This window comes from Mauremys mutica, chromosome 1 (genome assembly GCF_020497125.1).
Source record: "Mauremys mutica isolate MM-2020 ecotype Southern chromosome 1, ASM2049712v1, whole genome shotgun sequence".
NCBI classification, from domain to species: Eukaryota; Metazoa; Chordata; order Testudines; family Geoemydidae; genus Mauremys; species Mauremys mutica.
Genome location: NC_059072.1, coordinates 213,791,449 through 213,819,443, shown reverse-complemented (window position 1 = coordinate 213,819,443; position 27,995 = coordinate 213,791,449). Strand labels below are relative to the sequence as shown.

Here is a 27,995-nt window from a genome sequence, read left to right as displayed (position 1 = left end):
GAGCAATGAAATAAAATTAAGAAAAAGAAAATTTAGATGAAATACCAGGAAACACTTCCTGACATTGAGATTTTTTTAGGCTGTTGTGGGTTCTCAAAGGAAGTGGAAGAAGCATTGCTTGGGATATTTAAATCTAAGTGGGACAAAACATGAAATGTGCACACAAACTGCAAGCTACAATCTTGCATCAGCAGGCAATGGGCTGAATTATTTAACAAGCCCCTCTTTTCCATCACTTCTGTACTTCTACGAAGTAATTGCTCTCAGCATTTGCCTAGCCAAAAGTGTAACTTGCATTTGGTCTGTACTGTACAAGTCTTAGCTTCCGCTGTTTCCCTGAGTTCTTGTTTGACAGATTTCCCACTCTTCTTCTGCTCAGTAACTTTTACTCACTTTGTTCTACTGCTCTTCCCTACAACACACAACTCAAGTTTTGACGGTCAACCTCTACTGAAGTCTCCAGTTTTAAGGGTTTTCATGGCTATGTTCTTTACAAAAATATTAGGATGATGGCATCATGAGGTTAGCAAAATTTTCCAGATCAATCAGGTCTTCCAACCCACTGATTGGCAAGGGTTATATCTGAAACTAAGGTGGCAAATTATAACTTAATAAAAGGACATACTTCTTCACACAACTGCAACAATTAGCCTGTGGAACTCATTGGAACACAGCGGTAAAAAGCTTAGGAGGATACAAAAGGAGGTTAGATTGATTAATAAGAATATCCAGAATTATAACTGTAAATTTTGAAAAACATAAGTTTTGGAAGAGACATAACCCTTGTGTTTCATGTCTTAAGTTTATCTTTAATTACTGGGAACTAGAAGAAAACTTTTCCTAAGGGTAGGTCATCCTATAACTGTCTATTGCACGGTTTCTTGCAAACTTCTCTCAAAAACTGGGAACTGGTCACTATGAGTAACAGGATGAGAGACTAGAAGGACCACTGGTCTGATCCAGTATGAGAATTACTATGTTCCTGTTTTTTACAAAGGAAATGTTTAAAAAAACATCCAAGCAGTTTTTAGAAAAACACAGCTCCACCTCCTACGTGTGTATGGGACTGATTGCACTAAATACCAAACTACAGCTCTGATCCTACTAAGGGGCTTATGCACATGCTTAATTTTACACATTGCAAAAAATCTCACTCGTTTCAATGGGACTGCTCACAGTGCAAAAAGTTAAGCATATACAAAAGTCTTTGCAGAATAAAGGACCATGTATATAGGCTATTTTAGAACAATTACCTTCAATGCGATTTGCAATCCAATCCATTTCTTATACTCATCAGGTTCAAGCAGAAATTCAGGCATAACATGAGGAAGGCATGCTCCTTGGCTTCTGAAATAATACAAAAACAAAAATAAGTAGACAGGAAAGATCATTTTTAAAGACAGCCCCCAATTTCATACCCACAGTTTTGTACAGGCTATCTAACTGTAGGTGAAAACCAATAGCTACAATCAACTTAGGGCACAAACAGAATGCAGACATCTGACCAAGTATGCGACTGAACACACAAATCAGATATTCACATTTTGAACTATCATTTGCTACTGCAATTGATTGAGAGTACTAAATCAGAGGTGGGGTTGAGACCCAACAAGCATTGCTAGTTTTGAAAAAGCCTGTTTCTGGAAAAATGGCCAAAGAGCCTTAGAAGTCTTTTTGCCAATAGGCTTTGCATAACAGTTTTTTAGTTCCTATGAAAGGAGGTTACTTTTACAGATGTTCTTCAAGATGTGTAGTCCATATACATAGTCCACAGCTGGCGAGTGCACATCCAGTGTGCACACATCAGACAACTTTCTGGTCAGCAATATCCACTAGGGCGGTGTACGTGCCCTTCCTCTCTTTGTGCGTTCCAGTGAGAATACAAACGGTGGAGCCTCCTTGTTGGGTTGTGGAATATGTATGAGGCCTACAGATCTCAAAGATCATCAGTTACTGTAAAGGTAAGTAACCTCTATTTCTTCTCCCAATGCTACTCTGTATACATATTCCACAGTTGGTAATTCCCAGCCTACAATGGAGGTGGATATGAGGAGTGTCTGTGAGTACGGACGGCAGCATAGACCTTCCAAATGTAGCATCATCCCTAGATGCTTGCACCAATGGATAGTGCTTCATAAACATCTGTATGAATGACCAAATTCCTGCACTGCAAATGTCCTGGATTAGCAGTTTTGCTAGCGAGGCTACTGGGGTAAACTGAGCCATGGTGGAGTGGACCATCACCCTGCCTGACACCTGCCTCCCCTAGTCAATAGCAACTCTTGACCCACTGGAAAATCCAGTTCTGTAGCATTTGTGTAGACACAGCCTGCCCTTTGATTGTCTCTATGTAAGACAGGAACAGCCTGGGAGACTTCCTGAAGGATCTCATCCTGTCAAAGCAGAACAATCTAGCTCTGCACAACTCCAGCATGTTCAACTTTTGTTCTGCTCTCCCAGCATGAGGCATTGAGAAGAATACAGGTAGGTAGATGACCTCAATGACATGGAATTTGGACACCATCTTAAAAAGAAATCTGGCAGGTGTCCTCATGGATACTCTGTCCTTGTAGATGACTGTATAGGGTGGCTCTGCCATTAATGCTTACAGTTCCCCAATTCTTCTGGTCGATGTGAATGACAAGAGAAAGGCAGCATACCTGAAGAGATAGGGCAGGGAGCATATAACAATACACTCAAGGGGAGTCTCCATCAGTTTTGAGAGGACCAGATTAAGGTCCCATGATAGGGCTGGATCCATGACTGGCAGATATAGAGCCTTGAGAGGACTTGCAGGAACCTCTTTGCCAAAGGTGTGAGAAAACTGAGGATAGTCTAGTTGGTGGATGGATAGCTGAAATAGCCACCAAATGAACCCATAACAAGCCCAACGAAAGAGCAGAGTGCTTCTGTTGCAACAAGTAATCAAAAATCTCTTGGTCCCCAGAATTCATGGGGGACAGCTGGTGTTGTCATGCTCAATTTGCAAACCTTGTCCATTCAGAGAGATAGTTATCCCTACTGGAATCTTCCCTACTACTAAAGAGCACCTTCTGGAGGTCTCACAAACAATCTCTCCACCAGTGTTAACTAGGGAGCATCCACACATCTGATGGAGTGAACTCATGCTCAAATGCAAGGTCAAGACCCTGGTTCCAAGCCAGGGGTTCAGAAACAAGGGGTAGAGTGATCAGCTGCACTATAGAGAAGTCATGGAAGTCCCTGAACCACATCTGTCTTGACCAGAGTTTGGCTACAAAGATACCTCTGGCCTTCTCCACCTGAACTTCCAAAATACATCAGGGAAGAGGGGGATGGGAGGGGATACATACACAATAGTTCCTCTGTCCATGGGAGGAGAAAGGCAGCTGAAAGAGATGCTGGACTGCACCACCAACCCTGAGCAGAAGTGGTGACCTTTGTTGTTCTGCACTGTCATGAAAAGGTTTATGTGCGGGACTCCCCCGTTGCTGGAAGATATCACTGAGGGCCCTCTGGTGCATCAGCCACTGATGATTGTTACAGAAGTACCTGCTGAAGCCAGCTGCTGTCACGTCATCCACCCTGAGGAGGTGGACCATTGACAGTGTAATTCCATGACCTATGGCAAAATCCCATAGTAGGAAGGCCTCCTGACATAGTGCCAGCACCTGTCCCTCCCCACCTCACCTTTATAGATAGAAGACCGCCACCGTATTGTCCATGAACAGGATTGTGTGGAAGGAAGGCAATGCATATCTTGTATGCAGCTCTGAGCTCTAGAACACTAACATGCAAGATAGTCTCTGTAAGAGACCATATGCCTTGTGCTATGAGATCGCTCATGTGAGTCCTCCACCTGAATGTGGTCCTTCAAGGCAAACTAGGACTGTAAAGAACCTATTTGTGTATGTTGCCTGAGTCCTTACACTAGTCCAGTGACTGGAGGACTACTGGATAGTCCTTGCATACGTAGTGTCTTCTTGGACGGTATAGCCAAGCCTGAAGCTACTAGAAGTGGAACCGTGTAAGTGGAGTGATGAACATACAACCTGATAAGACCCAGTAGCATGAGGCAGGATCTTACTTGTGTTTCAGGGTAGGACTGCAGGCAGGAGCAGAGATTGTGCAACTGGAACTTGTCAAGCGGTAGATAGGCTTTCATTGCCTCTATGTTGAACATGGCCCCAGTATGGATTTCTTCTCATTTGCTAGCAGACACAGGCATGCAAATGGCTTGGGAAAGGTCCTAACACTGGTTTGGACCTGAGGTTCCAAATGACTCTCAACCAGTCAAGTTCAGGAACACCTGGATGCCCATCTTCCTGATTAAAGCAGGCCACTGCATAGAACCCAAAGGGAAAACCCAGTATAGATAGTGATTGTTGACCAACACGAACCTTAGGGAGTGCTTGTACACCAGATGTATCCCAATGTGAAAGTACACATCCTGGAAGTCGAGGGAAGCACACTAATCTTTCTGATCTAGGGAGGGGATGATTGAAGTCCAATATCAGCTGATGCCCCTGTCTTCTTGGGGATGAGAGAACCTCCTCTATCGCACCCAGAACAAGGATGCATTGAATCCCCGGTCAAAATCGATCCCATGGGAAGGGTACCTGAAGATGACTGAAATGGAAGGTGTATGGGAGGGAAGGATGAGGAACTATGGACTACCTCCAATACTTAGCAGTCTGAAATAATGCTGGACTAGCATGTTAGAGAAGAGACAGATAATTGCCAAAAGGAGAGGAAGGCAAAAATTGTGGAACACACTGTCCTTGGGTACCAATAAAATTTGCTACCTGCCCAATTCCTAAACAGTATGGTACAACTGAGAGGTGCCCTCCCTCAAGTGAACTTTCTGCTTGAGGACCTCTGTCTACAGCCCCAGCACTCAGGAAGCTTATGTTGGTAAGGTAACTGTAGATAATAAGGTTGGGACTTAAAGTGTCTCTTCCTAGAGCCTGGGTATAGACACCCAGAAATCTGAGGGTAGCCTTAGCATCCTTGAGGGATCTCATTGCCTCATCCATCTTGTCATGGAACAGCGAGCAGACCATGAACAGCAGATCCTCCATAGTGCTTTGTAATTCCTTAGATACACATGAAACAGCACATCATGATCTCTGCCGCCATAGGCCGTGTGTCTGCTGCATCCAGGGCCACCTGCAACACAATTCTGGCCACCAAACATCCCTCAGCCAGGATAGTCTGGAAATCAACCCTCTATTCTTGCAGCAGCTTGTCAATAAGCCATTGTAAGGCTCACCAGTTGATGTGGCCATATTTTGCCAACACAGCCTGGTAGTTCAAGATCCTCTTTTGGAGGTACAAGGTGGAGTAAAATTTCTGACCCATCAGAGAGAGGGGCTTCACTTCCTTATCCTTTGGCACTGACTTCTGGTGTCTTTAGAGGGTTCTTTCATTGGCCACTATTACTACCAGGGATCCTGATATCACTTGATACCGTAGAACTTTTCATATCCAGTAACCAGGACCAAATACTGTCCACCTGCTCACTTTGCCATAAGGCTTTTGCAGGCTCCAACAGTCCTTTACCAATTGTGTTGATAATCAATAATTAATGACCAGTAATTTGTCAATAATCAACTATTTTAATTGCTATTATATATTTAATGAGTTATGGCCTCTTGATTTTCTCTTTTGTTTAATAATACCAGACCCCCAACAAGTCAGGTTTGATTGGATTTATTAATCAAACAGTTAGTAAAAACAGCACATACACAGAGGCCTATAACTATCAACAGCTGTGAAAGACCTTCCCTGTAGTTTCTGACAGCCTGTGTGCACTCTGCTAATGGTTTCACTTCCCCTATGATTTAGAGACAACTATACCCTTGTGGCCCTTATGTCTCATTCTGGTCCTTATCTATTTCCTCTTCCTGGTATGTACTACTCCTTATCTTAAGTTATTGCCAAGGCTTCTTGTTCCATTGCAACTTCCCAACTGTCTCAACACCCAGTTAGTCAGTATTTATGCCCTTTTAGGGATAATTCCATCTGTTATACATTTTGCAGTTAGTGCACTGTAAAAATATATCTTACGAACAGCTTTCAAAACAGGTTAAGTATAACCTCACAGTACAATTCAATTCTTCATTAGATTTAATTTATGCTTAAATGCTCCCAGGCCAGCCTTGAAATCTTTCTTGATTTATCTTAAGTGTCAATAATTGGGATTGCTATACATTCCAGGACTGACAAGTGTAAGAGGAGGAGTTTGTGCGGCACACCCTGGGCCTACTCAGTGTGTATTTCCAAGACTGCCATCTCCTGTCTCTTGAGATCTTGGAGTATCTTGTAGCCCTTGGGAGTAGTGACCAATTGATCTGTTGCCAGGGCACCATCAAGGGATGAAGAGGCTGAGGTGGCTGGTACCCTCCTGCCTTTCACCATGAATCTGCTGCACTGGAGCCACCTGTTCCTGGCCCTGGTTCTGGGGGCACAGCAGGGACAGATCCAATCTCAGGTGCGACAGTGGTAGTCCGTGCCTTAAGCGTGCTGAGGAAGCCACCTCAGGGTAATACTGCAGTCCCGAAGAGGCCCACATGCCATAGTCTTAAGGTGCAGGGGCCCAAACTCTCTGAAATCATTGATACATGTACTGGGCCAGGTCAGTACCCCACTCTACCCTCCGCCTCAAGATCAAAACTGCCAAGTCATGGGACCTAGCTAGGGGTGGCTGCTAGCTTTCCCAGGAGTTGGAAGATGAAAGTAAGTAGTCATCTGGGAAAGGTGGCGCCCACCACCTGGGTGAAAGGGAAACCTTACAGGTGCCAGAAACATTGATGTCACCAGGTCCAAGAATCTGAACAGCATCATGGACAAATGCAGCTCCAATAGCTAGGAAGGCATCCACCCTAGAGAGATAGACCATGATCTGGGGTGACAGAGCCCCTCTGGGTAGGTGTGATAGTAAACATTAAGTATTGGTGCTGAAGATCCCAGGACGGTGAGTACCATAGTCAGTCTTCTACCAGGTCCTGTAGCAGCTGGTGATCATTTCAACTGCCTTGGTACCAAAGAGGTGAACACAGGCATGGGTTTAAGGCCTCTATCACAGCTGGGTCCACTCGGTTGGTACCAGCTCCAGTGCTCAAGGAACTTTTCCTAAGTTTTGAGGCACCCTTTATGTCCAGCAGCCTTGTAGTCTTATTCAGCCTGAGTGAGAACAGAGAGGGCAGCCACCACCGCTTCTCCTTGGAAGATTTCCACTCTGAGTCCAACCTATCTCTAGGCTTTCCTTGACAGAGATGCCACGGTCTTGAGCAATCCCTCAGCTAGTTTCAAAGTCAATGCAGGGGCAGATTTGAACAACCTCCGGACACCTGGAACTCAGGGTCAGAGTCTGGTTCCAATCGACTGCTCCATAAGGAAAGCCCTCAGGCAGGTTTCCCTCCTGGGTCCGCTTCAAAGAGGACCTGCAGATTTCACAGCACTCTGGGGCTTGCCCCTCATCAAGGAAGAACAGATGTCTCATCTGTCCATTGTTCAGAGTCATATATCTGCCATGGCAGCCGGCACCACTAGTGACCACAGGGGAAGAGAGCCACTTCTCCCCACAATGTCCCCTAAAGCTGCCCTACTTTAACTAAACCAACCCTGCTCACTAATTACAAACACTTAAGTGGAGGTTAGTCCAAAGAGAGTTGCTCTGACATATACCACAGGTGTTAAAGAAGGAACTGGGGTGTGGCAATGAAGCTCCACCCTTTAAACCCTAGTAGAGAGACACAAGGAGACATTGGATGCATGCACTGTCCCAGTGTGTACTGCTGACTAGAAAATTCTCTGATGCGTGGATATGCACTTACATGTTCCACAGTTGGTATACGGATTAGCACTCAAAGAACCAACTTTACTGCAACCTGTTGACTAGGACAAAAATTCCCTACTTAATTTCAATACAAAAGATGCAAACTGAAATGTGAGAAAGAAACAGTCATGAACATAAAAAATAAATGTGCTTTTAAACCAGATAGTTATAATTTCAACAAATACAGAACCACCATATTAGCATAAAAATGCACCTTATCCCATTGTTTGACATGAGATTTAAGAGAGGGGAAAAAGGAAAAGAAAGTGGAGGGGGACTAAGCGCATAATCACGGATGTTGAAGTATATAGTGGAGAGGACAAGGAGAGCAGTGATCATCAAAAAGTTGTAGCCATGTTTACAAAGTGCTCTTTAATTGGGCTTTCTGAAGTAAGAATGCCTTGCAGCATCTCCCAACATTTGGAGGTCTAGATTGTTTCGACCTGATAGTAGTCTGTTTGCAAGTTTACAATCCTAGCTGTTTATCCTGCATGAAAACGTTTTGGCTAAAGAACAACTCCCAAAACAAACCAGACGTCCCAAAATAGCGAGGGAGGCAATCAGCTGCATCTTCTTCTCTCAAACCAATGTTATCCGGGCTCTAGCAATCACCCATATTGTCTGTTTCCTAGTGAAGATAAGTTTCCAACAACAAAATGCCAAACAGATGAAACACTTTGTTTTGTAAACTCAAATGAGAGAAATGGGTGGTGGGCCTACCAAACTGGCAGACTGAGTATTCTGGGTGGTATGATTACCTAACTCAATAGTAGATTAGGAATTAAAGGAATGTAATGCAATTAATGTAAATCAACATTGGTTTATGGAAAACATATCCTGTCTAACTTTATTTTTGTTTAAATGAGTTTACAAATTTGGTTGATAAAGGGAACAGCAATAATATACTTAGAATTTTCCAAAGCGCTTGACCTAGTACAACACAACATTTTGATTAAAAAACTAAAACTATATAAAAATCAACATTCCACACACTAAATGCATTAGAAACTGGCTAACTAATAAGTCTCAAAATGTAATTGTGAACGGGAACGGTAATCAAGCAGATGCGTTTCCAGTGGGGTCCCACAGGGATTGGTTCCTAGCCCTACACTAGTTAACTTTTTTATCAACAACTGGGAAGAAAGCATAAAATCATCACTGATAAAGTTTGCAGATGACAAAAAACTGAGCAAGTGGTAAATAATGAAGACAACAGGTCACTGATTTAGAGTGCTCTAAATTGCTTGGTAAACCGGGCCCAAGTAAACATTATGTGTTTTAGTATGGCTAAATATAAATGTATATATCTAGGAATAAAGAACACAGTCCATACTTACAGGGTGGGGGATTCAGTGACTGAAAGAGATTTGGGGGGTCACGGGGAATAATTAGCTGAACATGAGCTCCCATTAGAGGACTAATGGGATTCTGGGATGCATAAACAGGAGAATTTCAAATAGGAGTAGGGAGGTTATTTTATCTCTCTATTTGGCACTGGCGTGACACTCGCTGGAATACTGCGTCTAGTTCTAGTGTCCACAATTCAAGAAGGATGTTGATAAACTGAAAAAGGTTCAGAGAAGAGCCAGGAGAACGATTAAAGGATTTTTAAAACATGCCTTACAGTGATAGATTAAGCTCTTCAAGTCTATTTAGCTTAACAAAGAGAAGGTTCAGGGGTGACTTGAATGCAGTCCATAAGAACCTACATGGAAAACAAATATTAAATAATGAGCTCTTCAATCTAGCAGGGAAAGGTATAACACGATCCAATGGCTGGAAGTTGAAGCTAGTTGAAGTTTCTGGTCTGAAGATATCAGACCAGAAACAAGGTGTAAATGTTTAATGGTGAGAGTAATTAACCATTGCAATAATTTACCAAGGATCATGGAGGATTCTCCCTCACTGGCAAATTTTAAAATCAAGACTGGATGGTTTTCTAAAATGTATTCTCTAGGAATTTGTTTGGGGAAGTTCTATGGCCTGTGTTATCCAGGAGGTCAGACTAGAGGATCACAATCGTCCCTTTAGGCCTTGGAATCTATCACACTAGTGACTCCAGGGTGACTATTTCTCTCTTTTTCCTTCCCCTGTTAGCTTTTTGGCAGCTTTGCACTTGCATTGTAAAACCGGATTCTTCTAAACAAGCTGAGGCTAAATCCCAACAATACTGATATTATACCAGTTGAGAATTGGAGGAAGTATAAAGAGAAGAACATTGGCTTAGTTCTCCTAAACTTAGTTGAGGAGTCACTTCAGAGTACTACTGTAGAGTTCAGAATCTTGGTATGACATTAGAAGACTAGATATCAGCAGGATCAGAGATGTTTTTTGCTGTCTGAAAAAAGTTACCACCATGTTAAGACCTGTGATGAAATTTCCCCATCCACTTGCTACAGCAGGGGAAAAAAAACCCAATTAGAGAGACATGATCACACCTGTGGTATAACTCATGGATTGCATCCTGGCCAGAGAGGTCTGAGCTACATGATAGTCCATTAGATACCCCAGCCTTACAAGCAGGCTGAGAGAGCAACTGCAGAGGAGGCAAGACTCTCCTGCAGGGGAAAGCCCAGAAGTTTGAGGCTTTCTGTGGCTGGAGAGCAGAGTCACAGGAGTACATCTAACTCCTGTGGTGGACTCTTGGAAAAAGGGTCCAGTGTTCCAGAAGAGGAACAGGGAAAACAAGGGACCCACAGGGAGCAAGGTGTCTCCTATACCAGATTAGAATTTTTCACAATTCAGTATAACAGTGAGATAAAATCTGCTTTTACAGTAACATTTTCTTTCCATGCTACTGATCCCAAGAACATTGACACTAACAACGAAGCCACAACTCACCTCAGAAATGCCAGTTTTACATTATCAGCCTAATGTTCAAGGATACTTCACAGTTTGTTCACAGTGAAGCATTTCTCATTTTGGTTTACAAACTGCTTTGCTTAAAAACAAAACCCGCACTTTTCCTTTTAAAAGGAAGAATCGTTTAAAGTCCTTTCCTTCCTTCTAAATCAGAAGGCTATCACATTCGGAATTGAACAGCCTTATCAAAACTTCTAATCAGGGTCACTTTATAATCTAGTTTTATGGTTGATTCAAATTTATTATGTATCTCACACACACACACACCCCTCTTGGGGGTAATGAGCCAATTCTATTAACTTACATTGGGCAATTTATATGTGAGAGGAACTTCCATTTCAACCAAATGGCCTAAAATCCTATGTTTGAGCCTAAAAGTATGTATAAATCTGGGCAGGTTGCCTTCAGTGCAAGAATTGTTTTTCAACTTGAAGCATCGAAACACAAACCATCCATATCAGTGCCAGAGCCAGAAGAGTCCAAGCCCAAAATAATGCTGTAACTATCACAAGAATCGATAATACTAAAAAAACTTAATGATGCTACTGTCTGCCTACAGTTACAGTACTGGAAATCTCACTTACGGGTGCTGGCCTAGATACTTTGCAACCGCTTAGACAACTGTGCAGCATAGCTTTCATCAGCTCTCATGAGCCAAGAGATTAAGACGACAGGAAAGGTAAGTAATCTAGTAGTTTTATGCTAATAAACAGCTGACTGCTGGTTTTTTAAAAAAGAATCTGTGCTTTAGCTCAAAGGCTAGAATATAAAGAAGCATTACTGGGAAGAGGATGAAGAACTCTAAGAATAGTTTACAGAGTACAATAAGTCTCCTGACTCCTTGTTCAGAGAGATTTTCACAGGTCTTTTCATTTTAAATTCCTTTCAGTGTGTTTCAACATCTCTAATGTTGTGAATAGTAATAGGCTGAGTTTATCTTATTATATAACCTGCTTCTTATTGCAAAGTAAAGCACTATACATTTTCATTAATGTGCTGTATAACTTTTATTCACTTTATAGGTTTAAATTGATAGGTCTTAGTTTAGGATCAGGGAGCAACTAGCCTATTTTTCTTGCAGCAGAGTTGTGCTCCGTTAACAATCAAGAGGAAACACATAAAGCATTCATAGAACATTTTGCATTCACTGTGTCCAAACTCTACATAGCGGCATGTGTGTCTCAGATCATCCAGATTTCAAAATTTGATACAACGACCTCAAATTCTCTTAACAAAAGTGTTTTAATCTAAGGCACCAAACAAACAAACAACAAAATGAAGCAGTAGCACTGGCTCTGGGATTCATGAGTCAAGTTATCCATACATTTGCAGGATCTGTGCTCTCTCAAATACAAGAAGGAAGCTTCATAAAGTTCCTCTCTTTAAGTTCTCAGTTCTCTTTCCATTGATTTTTCAATTAGGTGATATGATGTGGCCCTGCATCCTAGGAGAAATAACCTGACAATGTTCTATTTATTTATTTTATTTATTTTAAAGATGGATCAGGGTTGTTTTTTTTAATGACATATCACCATCATGTCAGAAACAAAATTACTTCCTCAGCTTTACAGTGGTTATTTAACATTTCATAACATGCCACCAAACTTCACAGATTACATCACTACCAAGTTCATCATAATTTACAATAAACATCACACTTTTAATCACATGAACCAAAAAACAGTGTAAATATACAATTAAGAAAAAGCATATTATTCAATGGGAAAAGTATTTAAACTACTTAAGCACAACTGGGGAAACAAAATAAAAAAAACCTTTATCTTACTTGAGGAAAGTGAGCATTGTAGAATGCTGCCAATGGAGCTGGATTACTCGTTCAATAGGATCAGAGGGCAATGACTGACTCGAAGTAATTCCTGGTAGCAACTGTCCACTCAGATGGAGTAACATGTCATAAACAGTCTTCGTATCTTTGCCGAGGTTTTGTTTAATAACTTTTTCATCAGATGAAGTCATCTGGATTTTACACACATCACTAAACAGGGGGGAAAACTTAACTTTACTGTTTTAAATACATTAAAACAGACTTGCATTAAAAAATAACTATTGTACCATTAACTGTGGTGAATTCATTAATAAACCATTATGGAAAGGTCTGAGGAATGGACTGTGAAAAATACAGTACTTCCTGATTTCTATACAGATGTTATGACAACATAGTCTAACCAAATAAAAAAAAATTATTTAATACAACTGAGTCTGTGCTAGTCACCATTACCTTTCCAGTACAATTTCATTTTCACCCTATATAAAAACCCTACACATTTGGGAACCAACCAAATGAGAGAATGATAGTACTGAAAGAAAAAGACAATCAGCTAGGACTAACTCCGGTGATTCATCTAATTGTTGATAGACATCAGGTGCAAGGGGCTGGTGACAAGGCCCTACTTACTGGAATTTGCTTCCCCTGTTGACTCATTCATCAATTTGTTGACCTTGTGGGCAGGGGGAAAGGCGCAACTATTTATTTACATAGTTTTGCCTTGAGATAGTGGTGACTGTCAGAAACTGGGTTCATTCTGGGATCAGACTCAATTTCAGTTGTAATAAGCATTGTATATGGTTTTAATGTTGTACATGCTCTCAGAGCCTCTTGTTTGGGAACATTTTATAAATGGGAAAAAATAGACCTTTTTGTTTTACAATACATAAAAAGTTTGACTAATTAAAAATATCTTTGGGTTTCTCCATTTAGTCAGTTGCATATTAAAAGTAACTTGGTCATAAACATGAGTCATCCAAGAATGTTTCTAATGATGGAACACACATTGGTACAATGCAGCATTTTCCTAGGAAACATTTAAGAAAAAAAATTACAATTACCGTCTTAGTGAGTGGGGGATAGAAATAGGATTAGGTCCCTTAGACCAACCAAAAAGAGTGAACCAGTTCTGAACTGCAGTTATCACTTTCTGAAAGAAGATGTATTCCTCTGTGTCTTCGTCAGGAAAAAGCGATAGTTGAAATTTATTTTCTCTCTCCTGACTTTGGCTGTCAGCTTCATCCTTCTTCACCCATTCATTTTCAAGCATATTTTCCGATTCTGAGTAATACAAAAAATATTCCAAATTTTCCTTATCCATTTTCCAATACAAAAACAGCACTTTTTAAAAACACTAGTCTTACTGAGACAGCAAAGAAATAAAATACAGGGATCATATGAACTGTTACTTATATTGATTATTCCTGACAAGTGACAAGATATACATTTTGGAAACAGCAAGCCTTGCATTTCTGTGTCTTATCTTTATTTAGAAAAGGAGAAATTGTTATTACACAATCAGAAAAAGATAAATACAGATCATTCAAACTTGGCATATGAAATCATGGGCAGTAATCCTGCCAAAATATTCTTAGAAGTGGTTCCAATAAGGATAGTTTACAAAGCTTGTCCAGGCAAGTTCCATACCCCAGTGATATAGAAATGCACAACTGGCTAAGTTACCTTTGCCCAAATTATCAGGTACTGTATAAGCCTCTAATACTGGAAGAGGTTTGTTTGTATTATCAGTTTATTGTGTATCATCATTGCCCCTACCTCCCAAAAAACCTGATATGGTTGAATACTATATTGCATATTATCACTATCATGCCTAAACTATAAAAAGTTAGGAAATACAAAGTTAAGGATTAGAAGTTTGTCAAATCAAGTACTCTGATGCCAGAAAATGCATTGTTCATGCAACCTTAATTTGCCGCCCCTGTGCATATGTATTGTGTATTACATGCAGAAGGTGATAACCTGTGAAACGTTTGGAGCAAGTGACTTGCTCAGCATCACATAGGAACTCTGATTCTACCCCTGACTGTACCACAAAGTCTTCAATACCTTTAATAACAGTTTGGTTAATTCCAGTTCCATTATGTATTTCCCCTTTGTGTTTATATCCTCCAGACATTCTATCATCTGCTCAGATGGGATGGGATAGTTTCCCAAATATTCACCGGATACACTCATTGTCAGGCACCATAGCAGATAAGACATTTTTCTTTAAAAAATTTAAACACTGCAGTAGTAAGCAGAAATACTTTTACAGAAATCTATATATTTAAATATTAATTGCTGTTTTACCTGAAGAAGAACCTTCATAGGCTGAGTTAGTGACTGCATAGAGGGAACTTGAGGAAGTACTATGGGACAGTGATCCTGGAGTGTAACAGGGATGCAAAACAGCTTCTCCATTGTTGTAGATTATCCCATTATGGTCTATAAAATACAGATTTTTGAGCTTTAGTTTGATTAAAATGCACAATAAAAGACATTACACCTTACTGGCTGTGTATTAATGGTTCACATACACGGTTATCTGCTATTAAATCTTAGTTTCTTTTGCAGCTCAGTTTATCAGGTAACACTTACAGTTTGGCTGATGGTAACATGGCACTTCTCTACACAGTAACTGAAGAAAAAAAAGTGTGCGCAATTCCCCCCACACACACACTATAATCTGTACATCTCAGGTATGGGCACCTGCTGAATAAACCCCTGAGGAGCATTCCCAACTCTAAAGTTCTCAATCAGTAACCAAGTCCCCTTTTAAGGCATGTCTGACCCCAGCTCCTCATTCAGTGGGTCTCAGTGTTTCACAGTCAGCCTTTTCAAAGCACTACCAATCCCACACATTTCACAAAACAAATTAAAAAGCAGCATCTACAGAAGCCTCAGATCTGTTGAGATGGCCGCAGGAGTAACAACACAGAAACGTAATTCATGTTCTCTGAAAATACCCAGCATTTTTTTTAAATCCAAAGATACCCTTTCTCAGTACAGTCTTACTCTCCACTGCTACACGGGGAAAGAGGCTACTAGCAGGGAAATAGGCAATTGAGAAGTAGTGGAAGATTACCAGCAGGTAAGGTTGAGAATGCATGAGGGTGGGCTAAAAAGATCAAGATAGCTGAGAAAGAGCAGGAGGAAAGAAAGGCATTTGGAGTGAGATAACATTGTCGATTTAGGGAGAGAGTTGGCAGTGGGGAACTGGTGTCTTGAAGGTGAGTAAGAACTGGATTTGTGGCAACAGGACCCAAAAGAAAGCTGAGGGATTGTGGGTTGCCTGCTGCGAGTTAATTCCTGGATCATGCACCTCCCCAGAGATACAAGTGGAGCTCAGTCTCCTAAATTGCCTCAGCCAGACAGCTCTATTGCAGAGCTCCTAAAATGATTCATGACTTAACTTATGTACCTGGAAAGAGAATGGAGCAAATAATTAAGCAATCAATTTGCAAATATATAGAAGATAATAAGGTGATAAGTAACAGTCAGCATGGATTTGTCAAAAAACGAATCATGCCAAACCAATCTGATTGCTTTCTTTGACAGGGTAAAAAGCCTTGTGGATGGGGGGGAAGCGGTAGATGTGGTATATCTTGACTTTACTAAAGCTTTTGATATAGTCTCACATGACCGTCTCATAAACAAACTAGGGAAATGCAACCTAGATGCAGCTACTATAAGGTGGGTGCAGAACTGGTTGGAAAACCATTCCCAGAGAGTAGTTATCAGTGGTTCACAGTCATGCTGGAAGGGCATAATGAGTGGGGTTCTGCAGGGATCGGTTCTGGGTCCAGTTTTGTTCAATAACTTCATCAATTATTTAGATAATGGCATAGAGAGCATACTTGTAAAGTTTGTAGATGATACCAAGCTGGAAGGGGTTGCAACTGCTTTGGGAGATCGGATTAAAGTTCAAAATGATCTAATGAGTAGGAGATATCCTATCTCCTAGAACTAGAAGGGACCTTGAATGGTCATTGAGTCCAACCCCCTGCCTCCTCTAGCAGGACCAAGTACTGATTTTTGCCCCAGATCCCTATGGGGCCCCCTCAAGGATTGAACTCACAACCCTGGGTTTAGCAGGCCAATGCTCAAACCACTGAGCTATCCCTCCCCCCTGGACATACTGGAGAAACGGTCTGAAGTAAGTAGGATAAAATTCAATAAGGACAAATGCAAAGTATTCCATTTAGGAAGGAACAATCAGTTGCACACATATAAAATGGGACATGACTGCCTAGAAAGGAGTACTGTGGAAAGGGATTTGGGGATCATAGTGAATCACAAGCTAAATAGGAGTCAACAGTGTAACACTGTTGCAAAAAAAGCGAACACCCTTATGGGATGTATTAGCAGGACTGTTGTAAGCAAGACGCGATAAGTAATTCTTCCGCTCTACTCTGTGCTCCTTAGGCATCAAGTGGAGTACTGTGTCCAGTTGAGGGCATCACATTTCAGGAAGGATGGGGACAAATTGGACAGAGTCCAGAGAAGAATGACAAAAAAGGTCTAGAAAACATGACCTAAGAGGGACAATTGAAAAAACTGGGTTTGTTTAGTCTGCAAAAGAGACGACTGAGAGGGGACAAGATAACAGTTTTCAAGCATGTAAAAGGTTGTTACAAAGAGGAGGAAGCAAAAAATATTCTTAACCTCTGAGGATAGGACAAGAAGCAATGGGCTTAAATTGAAGCAAGGGTGATTTAGGTTGGACATAGAGGAAAAACTTCCTAACTGTGAATCTCCATCATTGGAGATTTTTAACAGAAGGTTAAGGGCCAGCCCACAATATTTTGGCACTGAGGCGAGGAGCTCAAATGACGCCCTCATACTCCCTCACTTGGGCCAAAAAACTTTGAAAGCTCTCAATTCGGCCTTCTTCCAGATCTACTCCTCTCATGTTAGTTCTCCTTTATTGGGGTAGGTAGCAGAGCAGTAACAACTTAAAATACCTTGTTCCAAAATTTTAAGTAACACTTAACTTTCAAATGCCTGAACAGCAAATATAACTTTTCTTGTCTGCATAGTAAACACTGGCATTTTTATCTGTTTGAATAATTGAAGTGGTGCTTTCTGTGCTTTCTTGGCTGCAAAGATTTGAACTGCTTCCTGCTGAAGGTCCACAGTCTGGGCCAGTTCATGCTCTATTGAGATGGTTGCAAGGCCGACCAGCCTCTCCTAAATCATTGTGGAGCGTAGATGTGTTTTTATTAACTTCAGCTTGGAGAAGCTGCGTTCTCCACTGGCAACTGTTACAGGAAGTGTTAGAAGTATGCGCAGAGCAACAAAAGCATTTGGAAAAAGGGTGGTCATCTCATTTGTGCACATATATTCCAGAACAGCCTTTGAAGTTCTTGAAAGGGCTTTCAGTTCATCACCTAAATCACTCGCATCAATATCGCACATGTCATCATGTGTCAACACTGTTTCTAGTGCCCTGCATTGCTGGTGTAGGTCTTTTTCAGGTATAGTGAGGAGTTTTGGAATATCATACAACATCCCAAATATACTGCTGTGTTCCTTGAGCTGCATGAAACGTTCAACTGTATTGCACAATCAAGCACCTGGTTAAAGAATTCAACTTTGAATTGTTGTTTGGAGTCTCTTATGAGATTATCCTGTGCCTCGTAATCAAAATGTCTTCTTCGGTGACTCTTGTATTCTTGAATGGGAAGGAAAATAGCTTCAGTGTGATGTTCCTCTACCAACTTCTGTGCACTCTTCAGAACATTTTGAAATCCCTCATCTGACCGGTAAGACTGTAGGTATGACTTTGCTTTGTCCAGTTGTTCCATTGCTCCAGATATATCAAGGTCAATACCTTGGAGTCTCTTGCTTACAACATTAATTTCAAACAGTATGTCATGCTACAACACTAAGCCACACAGAAATTTGAAATTATGTATGTTTCTGGTGATTCCATTTCCCTCTGCCACTGTTGTCCCACAAACAGTTCCTGTCACAGCATTATTCTCCATAATGGCAACTATGGCATCATCTATCTTCCCAATTTGGTGTTTGATAGGCTTTATCGCCTCCACTCGACTTTCCCATTGTGTGGCACTCAGTGGTTTCAGTGTCAGAGAGGATGTTCCCAAATATTGCTTCAAAAATTTGCCATCAACGAGTTGATGCAGAGAAAAAAATACACAGATGATTTGAATTACATTAAAAAATTCTGCAGCCTCACTAGAAGCTGATGCTGTGTCACTGACCACCAAGTTCAATGAAGAATTGCATAGGACAAAAAAAGCTCGAGGATTTAACTCTCGGATCCATGTCTCCACTCCTCTGTTCTTTCCTCTCATGTTGGCACCATTATCGTAGCCCTGACCTCTCATGTCAGCTATCACAATTCCCGTATCTTCCAGCTTTTTAAGAAGCACATGTGTCATACCAGCTTCCTGTAGTATCATCAATGTCAATACATTCTAGAAAATGCGCTCTAACAGTCCCCATTGCAGGGACATTTTCACTAGGTTCTGTTGTTGTTACAAAACGCACCATTAAAGACATTTGTTCCATATCACTGATGTGAGGTGTGCAGTCCAGAATAACAGAGTAATATCTTGCTGACTTCAGATCTGCCACAACCTTCTGTTTCACTTTTGTTGCCAGTAACGGTATGATCTTATTTTTAATGGTTTTTCCAAAGTAGTGGTGTGTGTACATCTCTTGGGTGGTGACTCTTAGGTGCTCCTGGAGTACAGCATGAAACTCAGCCATCAGCTCCACAATTTTAAGGAAGTTTCCATTGTTTGGCACATACAGCTGAGCTGCAGTGCCATGCAGTGCTAGGTTTTGGGTAGCAAGCATTCTCACAAAGGCAATAAGCCTTTTCAGAACATTTTGCCAATAAAGAGACTCTGAACCAATCTTCTCTTGATGCTGATCATCTATGGTGGCCTTTAACCTTAGACTCATCTCAAGCTCTTTCCACCTATGGAATGCTCTCTGGTGATTTGCTGCCTTCTCATGGCATGCCAGATTTCTAGCCAGATTTTTCCAGTCCTTTGTTCCTGTAGAACCCAATGTGGCTGGAGCATTAGACTGGAAGAGTTTGCAACAAAAACAGTATGCAGCATGCTGGGTTTTTGAGTACCTAAGCCATGGCCTCTTCACTTTGTCACCATTGGAGATTTCATGCCAGTAATGTGTTTGATGGAAACTTTGATTTTCATTGTCTTTGAGGAACATGAAGTTTTTCACTTGCTGTGGCCCATGCAGTACAAGGAAGTCCCTTGGGCTACTGCTCAAATGGGTTCACAGCCCTGGATCATCTAGACTTAACTAAACTCAGCAGCAGCTGTTTCTTGCACTTCCACCACACTCTTCTCAGATCTACACTTTTCTTCACGAATATGCATGGTTACATCCATTTGAGAAGGAGATATGGATGCTGAAGTAGCTACCAGGTTACCTGTACTCTGACTAGCTGGAAGATCAGGCATCTCCTCACCACTCACATCCTCACTGGGGCTGGAAGGTTCACTGGGAACATTTGTGTCTGTGTATCTCAGGAGAGCTCCTTCCTGCTTAGATAGAAAAGATCCCTTTGCTTGCTTTCTTTTTCTGAATGCTGCCCCAGAGGGGCGTTTTCTTCTTTCACTCAGGACTGCTGTTCTGTGCCAGATATAGTGGCTCTCAACACTCAATCGAAGGGGACAAATAAGCAGGCTGATAGCAGGGCCTGAGTGAGGGAAGATATCAGCATCTTAAGGGACTAACTGTCTCCTAATTCAGCTGACTGCCTGTTCTCCTCAAGTGGGTTCAGGGAAGCAGCAAGAAACAGGAGGCTCCCTGAGAAGCTGGTGTGAATCAGTCCAGGTTTGTGGGGGTGCTAGAGAGGTATATAAAAGGCTCCTCCTCCTCTCTCTCCCTGCAGCTCCTGCTGCTTTCTGTTATTCCCTCTCACCTTTTCTCCTGCCTGCCTGTTATGTCTCTTGTGCCCTCCTTCCTCCAGCACAGCGCTCCACCATCTCTGTGCATCTAGAGCAGAGAGAATACATATGCACCAGAAGCAGACAATTTTCTACACTCTGGGTCCTAGTGGCGCCCTCCACCCCACCCCTGCTCAGTCTGGCACCTGAGGAAAGGCCAACCCTGAGCAGTTTAGACAAACACCTGTCAGGGATGGTCTAGATAATACTTAGTCCTGCAAGTAGTGCAGGGGACTGGACTAGGTGACCTCTCGAGGTTCCTTCCAGTTCTATGATTCTATGAAGTAGAACTGCAGAGGGAGTTGGTTGACCTGTCAGGCCTGGAAATTTAGGGCATGTAGCTTCAGTCCTGCACAACAATTCCTGCTTTAGGCTCCAATCCACCAAAACACATGTTACACTTTAAGAATGTGAACTGTCTCATTCTTTATATTTTGTACAGTTAAAGTCTTAGGGGCAACTAGTATTTGTTCTGAAAGTCTTGAACATTTTTAAAAAACATTCTTTGAGACTTAAAGGGAGCTAAAAAATGAGACATCTCACATTAAGCAAGTGCTGAAGTCCTTTGCTGGCTTGGGGCTATTAGTATTGGATCATTATCCCCATAAGTGTTCTCTGTGTTCAGTCAGGGACCAAATGGAAAATCATACCCAGTTTAACAATTTTAATTTCTTTGGCTCCTACGTTTACAATAGTTAATGTCCAAAGCAATCCATGTGTGAAATGTTGTGCTTGGGCAAAACTGGAGTCATTTAAGTCTTTAGTCAGCAACAGTGATTATTAAATTTGTTCAAGACTTTCAGAACAAATAGTGTGCCTTTGACACTTTAGTTGTTAAAAAAAATTGAGGATTTGTTGTTTTGACTTGTAAAGGGTGTGGCAAAGTACCTGCTTCTCCTCAGCTGGCTCAGTCCCTTTTTGCCTTGGAGACACAGGCTTGGGCAAAGTAAAAGCCTTCCCAGTCACACAGGGTCTGGCTGATCCTCCTCTCAGTCAGTCCCTTGCTGTTTTACTCCCCTTCTGGGGACAGAGTGAAGTCTTCCTTGCTGGAAGAGGGCAGAGCCTTGCTGCACCTATTTGCTGGAAGCTTCTCTGCTTCTCTCACTCCCCCCGTTTCCCTGCCAGGGAGGGTTTAAAAAGGTCACCAGCAATTGGGGCCAGCTGAACCAAATTAGTTCCCTGATAACCCCTGTTCCAGCTGAACCTAATTTCTCACAGCTGTTTCTCCTCAATGGATAGAGAGAAGCCTTTTAATCCCCCTGGGACTAATTCCTACCCCCCACCCCTTTGTAGCCATTTGGCCTGGGTTTGCCACATATCCCCTCCCCCTGCTCAACACTACGGGGTTGGGCTACTTGGGTTGGAAAGCAGTGCACCCTCAACAGGCCATCTGTATTGCCATGTTGGGTTCCAGACCTATGTCGTACTTTGAAGTGGAAGGGTTGAAGCGACAGAAACCATCTTGTTACCCTCACATTTTTGTCCTTGTTTTGGTGCATCCACTGCAAAGGAGCATGGTCCGTCACCAGGGTAAACCGCCGCCCAAGTAGATAGTAGCGGAGGCTTTCTATGGCCCACTTTACTGCCAGGCATTCCTTCTCCACTATGGCGTATTTCCGTTCCCTAGGTAGGAGCTTCCTACTGAGGAAGAGGATGGGGTGTTCGTCATCTCCAACCTGTTAAGAAACCGCCCCCAGCCCTACTTCAGAGGCATCCGTTTGTAGGATAAACTCCTTCCCCCAGTCTGGAGCTACTAGTACGGGGTCTGTGCAAAGGGCCGTCCTCAGATCGGCAAAAGCGGCTTCCGCTGCAGCAGACCATTTTACTATGTCTGGGCCCCGAGCTTTGGTTAGGTCTGTTAATGGGCATGCCCTGGTGGCGAAGTGGGGAATGAACCGTCTATAGTACCCCACTAGTCCCAGGAATGCTCTGACCTGTTTTTTCCGGAGTGGTCGGGGCCACTTCTGTATAGCTTCTAACTTGTTGAGTTGGGGCTTCACCACGCCCCTCCCCACTATATACCCAAGGTACTTGGCCTCAGCTAACCCGATTGAACATCTGGATGGATTTGCAGTCAATCCTGCCTTCCTCAGGGTGTCCAGGACTGCTTCTACCTTCTCCACGTGCGTCTCCCAGTCGGGGTTATAAATAATGACGTCGTCGAGATAGGCTGCCGCGTACTTTCCATGGGGTCGTAACAGTTTGTCCATTAGCCGTTGGAAAGTAGCGGGGGCCCCATGCAACCCAAAGGGGAGAACCGTGTACTGATATAGTCCTTCTGGAGTTGCAAAGGCCGTCTTCTCCTTGTCGGCCTTGGCCAGGGGGATCTGCCAATAACCCTTGGTAAGGTCAAGGGTAGACATAAACCGTGCCTTTCCCAATCGGTCAATCAGCTCATCTATCCTGGGTATAGGGTATGCATCGAATCGGGACACCTCATTCAGCTTGCGGAAGTCATTGCAGAACCTCGTACTGCCGTCCGGCTTAGGCACTAAAACCACGGGACTGGACCATTGACTATGAGATTCTTCGATGACTCCTAAGGCCAGCATCTTCCTGACCTCTCTCCTAATCTCTTCTCTTTTGGCCTCCGGGATCCGGTATGGCTTGATGTTCACCTTCACTCCGGGCTCTGTGAAGATGTGATGGTGAACCTCAGTCGTCCTGCCTGGTTTTTCCGAGAACACATCCTGGTTGCGTTCTATCAGGCTGATCACTTCTGACCGTTGTTCCGGAGTTAACTCCGAGGATATTCCCACCAGGTCGGGCTGGTTACTTGTAGGGGATGGTGCCCCCAGCGCAACCACCGGAGCTTCTCTATCCTGCCACGGTTTCAACAGATTTACATGGTAGATCTGCTCCAGCTTCCGGCGACCTGGCTGTCGGACCTTATAGTCAACTTCTCCTATAGCTTCTATTACCTCATATGGCCCCTGCCACCTGGCCAGGAGCTTGCTCTCTGCTGTGGGTATGAGCACCATCACCCGGTCCCCTACCTGGAACTTCCGGGTCCTCGCTTGACGATTGTAGTACGTCCGTTGTGCCCCTTGGGCCTTCTCCATGTGTTCGCGCACAAGGGGAGTGACTTGGGCTATTCTGTCTTTCATCTCCAGCACATGTTCCACAACGTTTCTCCCCAGGTTTGGCTGTTCATCCCAGTCTTCTTTAGCCAGGTCCAGTATGCCTCTGGGGTGGCGACCATATAACAGCTCGAAGGGGGAGAATCCAGCGGAAGCCTGAGGAACCTCCCGTACAGCAAACAGTACATAAGGCAGCAGGGCGTCCCAGTCTTTCCCGTCACGACTAATCACTTTCCGTAACATGTTCTTCAATGTCCTATTAAAACGTTCAACAAGGCCGTCGGTCTGGGGATGATAGACCGACGTTCTAAGGGTTCGTATATGGAGCATGGTACATAGGTCCTTCATCAGTTTAGACACAAAGGGGGTCCCTTGGTCCGTCAGGATCTCCTTAGGTATTCCTACTCTGGAAAAAAATTGGACCAATTCTTTGGCTATGGTCTTGGACATGGTATTCCGTAGGGGTACGGCCTCGGGGTACCGGGTGGCATAATCTAGCACTACCAGAATGTACTGATGGCCCCGGGCTGACTTCTCCAATGGCCCTACAATGTCCATAGCTATTCGCTCAAATGGAACCTCGATAATTGGCAGAGGTACCAAAGGGGCCCTTAAGTATGGTCGGGGCCCATGTATCTGGCATTCCGGACAGGAGGTACAATATCGCCGGACGGCCGCATAAATGCCATGCCAAAAAACCTCTGTAGGATCCAACCAAGGGTCTTATCTACCCCTAGATGGGCCCCAAACAGATGACTGTGGGCCAGATCCATTACCGCCCTCTGATGCTTTCGGGGGACCAAGAGTTGTTCTATAACTTGCTCTTGGCCCCGGACTACTCTAAATAGCAGATATTTCTTAATCACGTAATATGGCCCGGGGCCCTTAACTCTCCCCTCCACTGGGACCCCATTTACCTCGACTACTTCCCTATGAATATTGTGGTATATGGGATCATTGGCCTGATCCTGACCAAAATTCCCACGTGCGGTCCCCATTTGACCAAATTCTGGGGGGTCTACCTCCGTCTCCCCTTCGGGGACAGCCCCTGGGGAACCAGGCCCAACGATAGGGTTGTTGATGGCCGACCCAGTCCCGCTGTCAGCCGAGCCCCTTCTTTCCCCGGCCAGCATAGAATTCTGGTACTGGGTCAGGATCCTCGTCCCCCTCCTTTTATCCGCCCTCCGTTCCCTCCGAGTCTTCCTGGGCTTCCCTGGTGGGGAGAACAAATCATGGCTAAACTCATGGAAGGCTGGGGAAGAGTCATCTATCTGGACCACACCTTGGGTCCCAGGGTCATTATTTTCTTCTACCTCGTTCCTGGGGAGTAGGCCATCAAACCCCGGGAAATCTCGTCCGATAAGGACAGGGTAAGGGAGTTTTGGAACTACTCCCACCGTCAACTTAGTGGGGTTTCCGAGAACTTCTATGCTTACGGGGATGGTTGGATAATAGTTGACATCCCCATGCACACAGGATATTCCCGAGCGTTTGGCCCGGGATAGTTGGTCCTGCCTGACCAGCTTCCCCAAGACTAATGTGACCGCACTTCCCGAGTCAATTAATGCCGTGGTCTCTATACCGTTCATCTTAACGGGTCTAGTGTATCTATGCGGGACCATCGCAACCCCAACCAGACTTATTAGATCACATAGTCCCCCTATATCTCCCAGTTCACATTGCATAGGCTCTCCTATATTTGGGCATTGGGCAGCAATATGCCCCAATTCGCCACAGGCATAGCATCGGTACCCCGCTTGGGGCAGCCCCCTATTTTTCGGGCTGCTGGGATTTATCCCCCGAGTCTTTCTCCCCCAGTCCTCCAGCCCCTCCGGGACTGCCGGCTGCTCTCTCGCCTCCTTCCTCCTCTCCATTGTCCGGCCTGGCGTTAGGGCAAACCGGGGCCTCGGCACAGAGACTGGTCTCCGGTTCTGGCGCCTCCCTTCCTCGGTGGTCCGATAAAGTTCTTGGGCTGCCAAGTGTCTCTCTACGAGAGCAACTAGCTCATCACAAGAGGAGGGATCATTTTGGCAGACCCACCCTCGTATGTCTGGCGACAAACCCCTCATGTACCTGTCCAATACCAGGATTTCCACTATCTTCTCCAGCCCATGGGTCTCAGGGCGAAGCCACTTCCGGGCGAGGTGTATCAAGTCAAATAGCTGGGACCTTGGTGCTTTGTCATCCCGGTATTTCCACTCATGGAAGCGCTGGGCCCTTATGGCCGGCGTCACGCTTGTCCTCGCCAGGATTTCCGCCTTCAGCTGGGGATAATCCATAGCTGCGTCTGCGGTCAAGTCAAAGTAGGCCTTCTGGGCCTCCCCACACAGGAATGGGGTCAGGAGGCCTGGCCACTGGTCTTGGGGCCAGGACTCCTGCAGTGCCGTCCTCTCGAATGCAAGGAGATATGCCTCTATATCGTCATCTGTAGTCATCTTCTGTAAATAGTTGTTAGCCCGTAGCAGCCGGGTCCCCTGGGCCCCGTGCGTCAACGTGGCCAGGTCTTTCAGCTGATTCACTACTTCATTCAAGGTGGCTCGATCTTGGGCCGCCTGGTTCATCAGCAGCTGGTTGGTCTCCTGTTGGACACGTACTGCCTCTTGCTGGGCCGCCGCCTGTACCCTGGTAGCCTCTTGCTGGGCCGCAGTGGCCTGTAACAGCGCCTTCACTATGTCCTCCTTTTTTTTTTTTTTTTTTTTGTGCTTTACCTTGCCCTGAGGTGGCTTGCCACAGAGCCACACTCGCTATCACATCCCACTCCTGACACCACGTGTGGCAAAGTACCTGCTTCTCCTCAGCTGGCTCAGTCCCTTTTTGCCTTGGAGACACAGGCTTGGGCAAAGTAAAAGCCTTCCCAGTCACGCAGGGTCTAGCTCAGGGGTGGGCAAACTACGGCCCGCGGGACTGTCCTGCCCGGCCCCCGAGCTCCTGACCCAGCCCGCCCGCGCTGCACGGAGACACGGGAAATCGCAGCGCCTGTCCCGGGCACAGCGGCCCCGATCGGGACCTGGGCAGCTCGCAGGGCTCGCGAGAAGCAGGACACCGCCCCGCCGCCGCTGGCTGGGCCCCCCGGCTCTGCAATCAGAGATGCAGCGCTCGGCTGCTCCTCTGCCCTAAAATCCAGCCTCCCTCCCGGCACGGGCTTGTCCCTCCTCCGCACACAAAGGCTGGTGCGGGAGGCAAAGTCTCGGGAAAGGGTGGGGCCAGGGAGGCCGCAGGAGCAGGGGGCAGCGAGATCCCACCCGGGGCCGGGAGAGCCCCGCAAAGGAGGCACAGACACCGCCCCCCCCTGCAGCTGCCATAAGCGCCAGTGAACAAACCGGAGCGCTCCCCCCTTGGTGTGGGACACACTCACTGCCGGCCCGAGCCGCTTCCTCCTTCCTCCGCTGCACTCAGGGGCGGGAGGTTTCGGGTTACAGCGCCCCGGACCCACCACAGCTGCCGCCAAGCGAGAGGCCCGGAGCAACTGCCCGACCCTCCTCCCTCCATCCCTCCTCCTAACCTTCTCCTTCTAGCCCCCTTTCCATATCTCCTCCTAATCTCCACCATCCATTTCCCTTTCACATTTTTTCCATCCAGCCTCCTTTTCACATCCTACTTTTTCCACCACCTCTATCCATCTCTTTCCATCCCCTTCCTCTTCTATCCCCCTTCCCAGATCTTCTCCTCAACATCCTGTTTTCCACACCCTCCTTCCTTCATTCCTTTTGCTTCCCTCCCTTCTCTTTCCCACCTTCCCTTCTCTCCTCTATCAGTTTCCAATTCTCTTCCCATGTTTCTCCAATCAGCCATCCCCCTTTTCACTTTCTTTCCTGACAGGTATCTTTTCTTTCCACCTCCCCATCTGCCACAACCCCTTTCCTCTTATTCCTTTGACCCTCTGTCTACCGGGGCCTCTCACCTTCTCTGCGATTCTTTTCTCCCTGCCCCGCTTCATACTCACAGGTCCAAATTCAGAGATGATATGTAACTTAGATTCCAGTACCCCAATTTAGACTCCTGTAGACATTGGTATATGTAACTTTAAGTGTGTGTGGGGGGAGGGGGTATCTATATGAGCACAAAGGAGTCATGCTGTATGAAAGAGATTGCCAGTACAAAAAGTTTGAGAACTACTGAATTACAGTAACCCCGCAGGCTGCTCTTACAGCAGAGGTGGGCAAACTACGGCGGCCCGCAGGACCGTCCTGCCCGGCCCCTGAGCTCCCGGCTGGGGAGGCTAGCCTCCGGCCCCTCCTCCGCTATCCCCCTCCCCTGCAGCCACGCTCCCGCATGGGCAGCGCTCTGGATGGCAGGGTTGCACGCTCCTGCAGAGCAGTATGGCAGCGTGTCTGGCTCTGGCTGGGTGATGTGGCTGCCAGACATGCTGCTCTGAGCGGCATGGTAAGGGGGCCAGGGCCGTGGGGTTGGATAAGGGGCAGAGGTTCGGTGGGGCTGTCAGGGGATGGGGAACTGGGGGGGGGGAGGGTTGGATAAGCATGGGAGTCCCAGGTGGC

At 44.8% G+C, this 27,995-nt stretch overlaps 1 protein-coding gene across 2 annotated transcripts in view; it reads right to left on the bottom strand.

Moving 5' to 3' along the window:
- CFAP47 (cilia and flagella associated protein 47) overlaps window positions 1-27,995 on the bottom strand; it is a 647,660-nt gene that overhangs the window by 486,583 nt on the left and 133,082 nt on the right. For both annotated transcript variants that reach the window (XM_045022903.1, XM_045023700.1), the window contains 4 exons: window positions 14,778-14,912; window positions 13,529-13,748; window positions 12,468-12,677; window positions 1,254-1,347 (listed from right to left, as the gene is read on the bottom strand). In XM_045022903.1, the coding sequence (XP_044878838.1) occupies window positions 1,254-1,347; window positions 12,468-12,677; window positions 13,529-13,748; window positions 14,778-14,912 (659 nt within the window). The remainder of the gene's footprint in view (window positions 1-1,253; window positions 1,348-12,467; window positions 12,678-13,528; window positions 13,749-14,777; window positions 14,913-27,995) is intronic.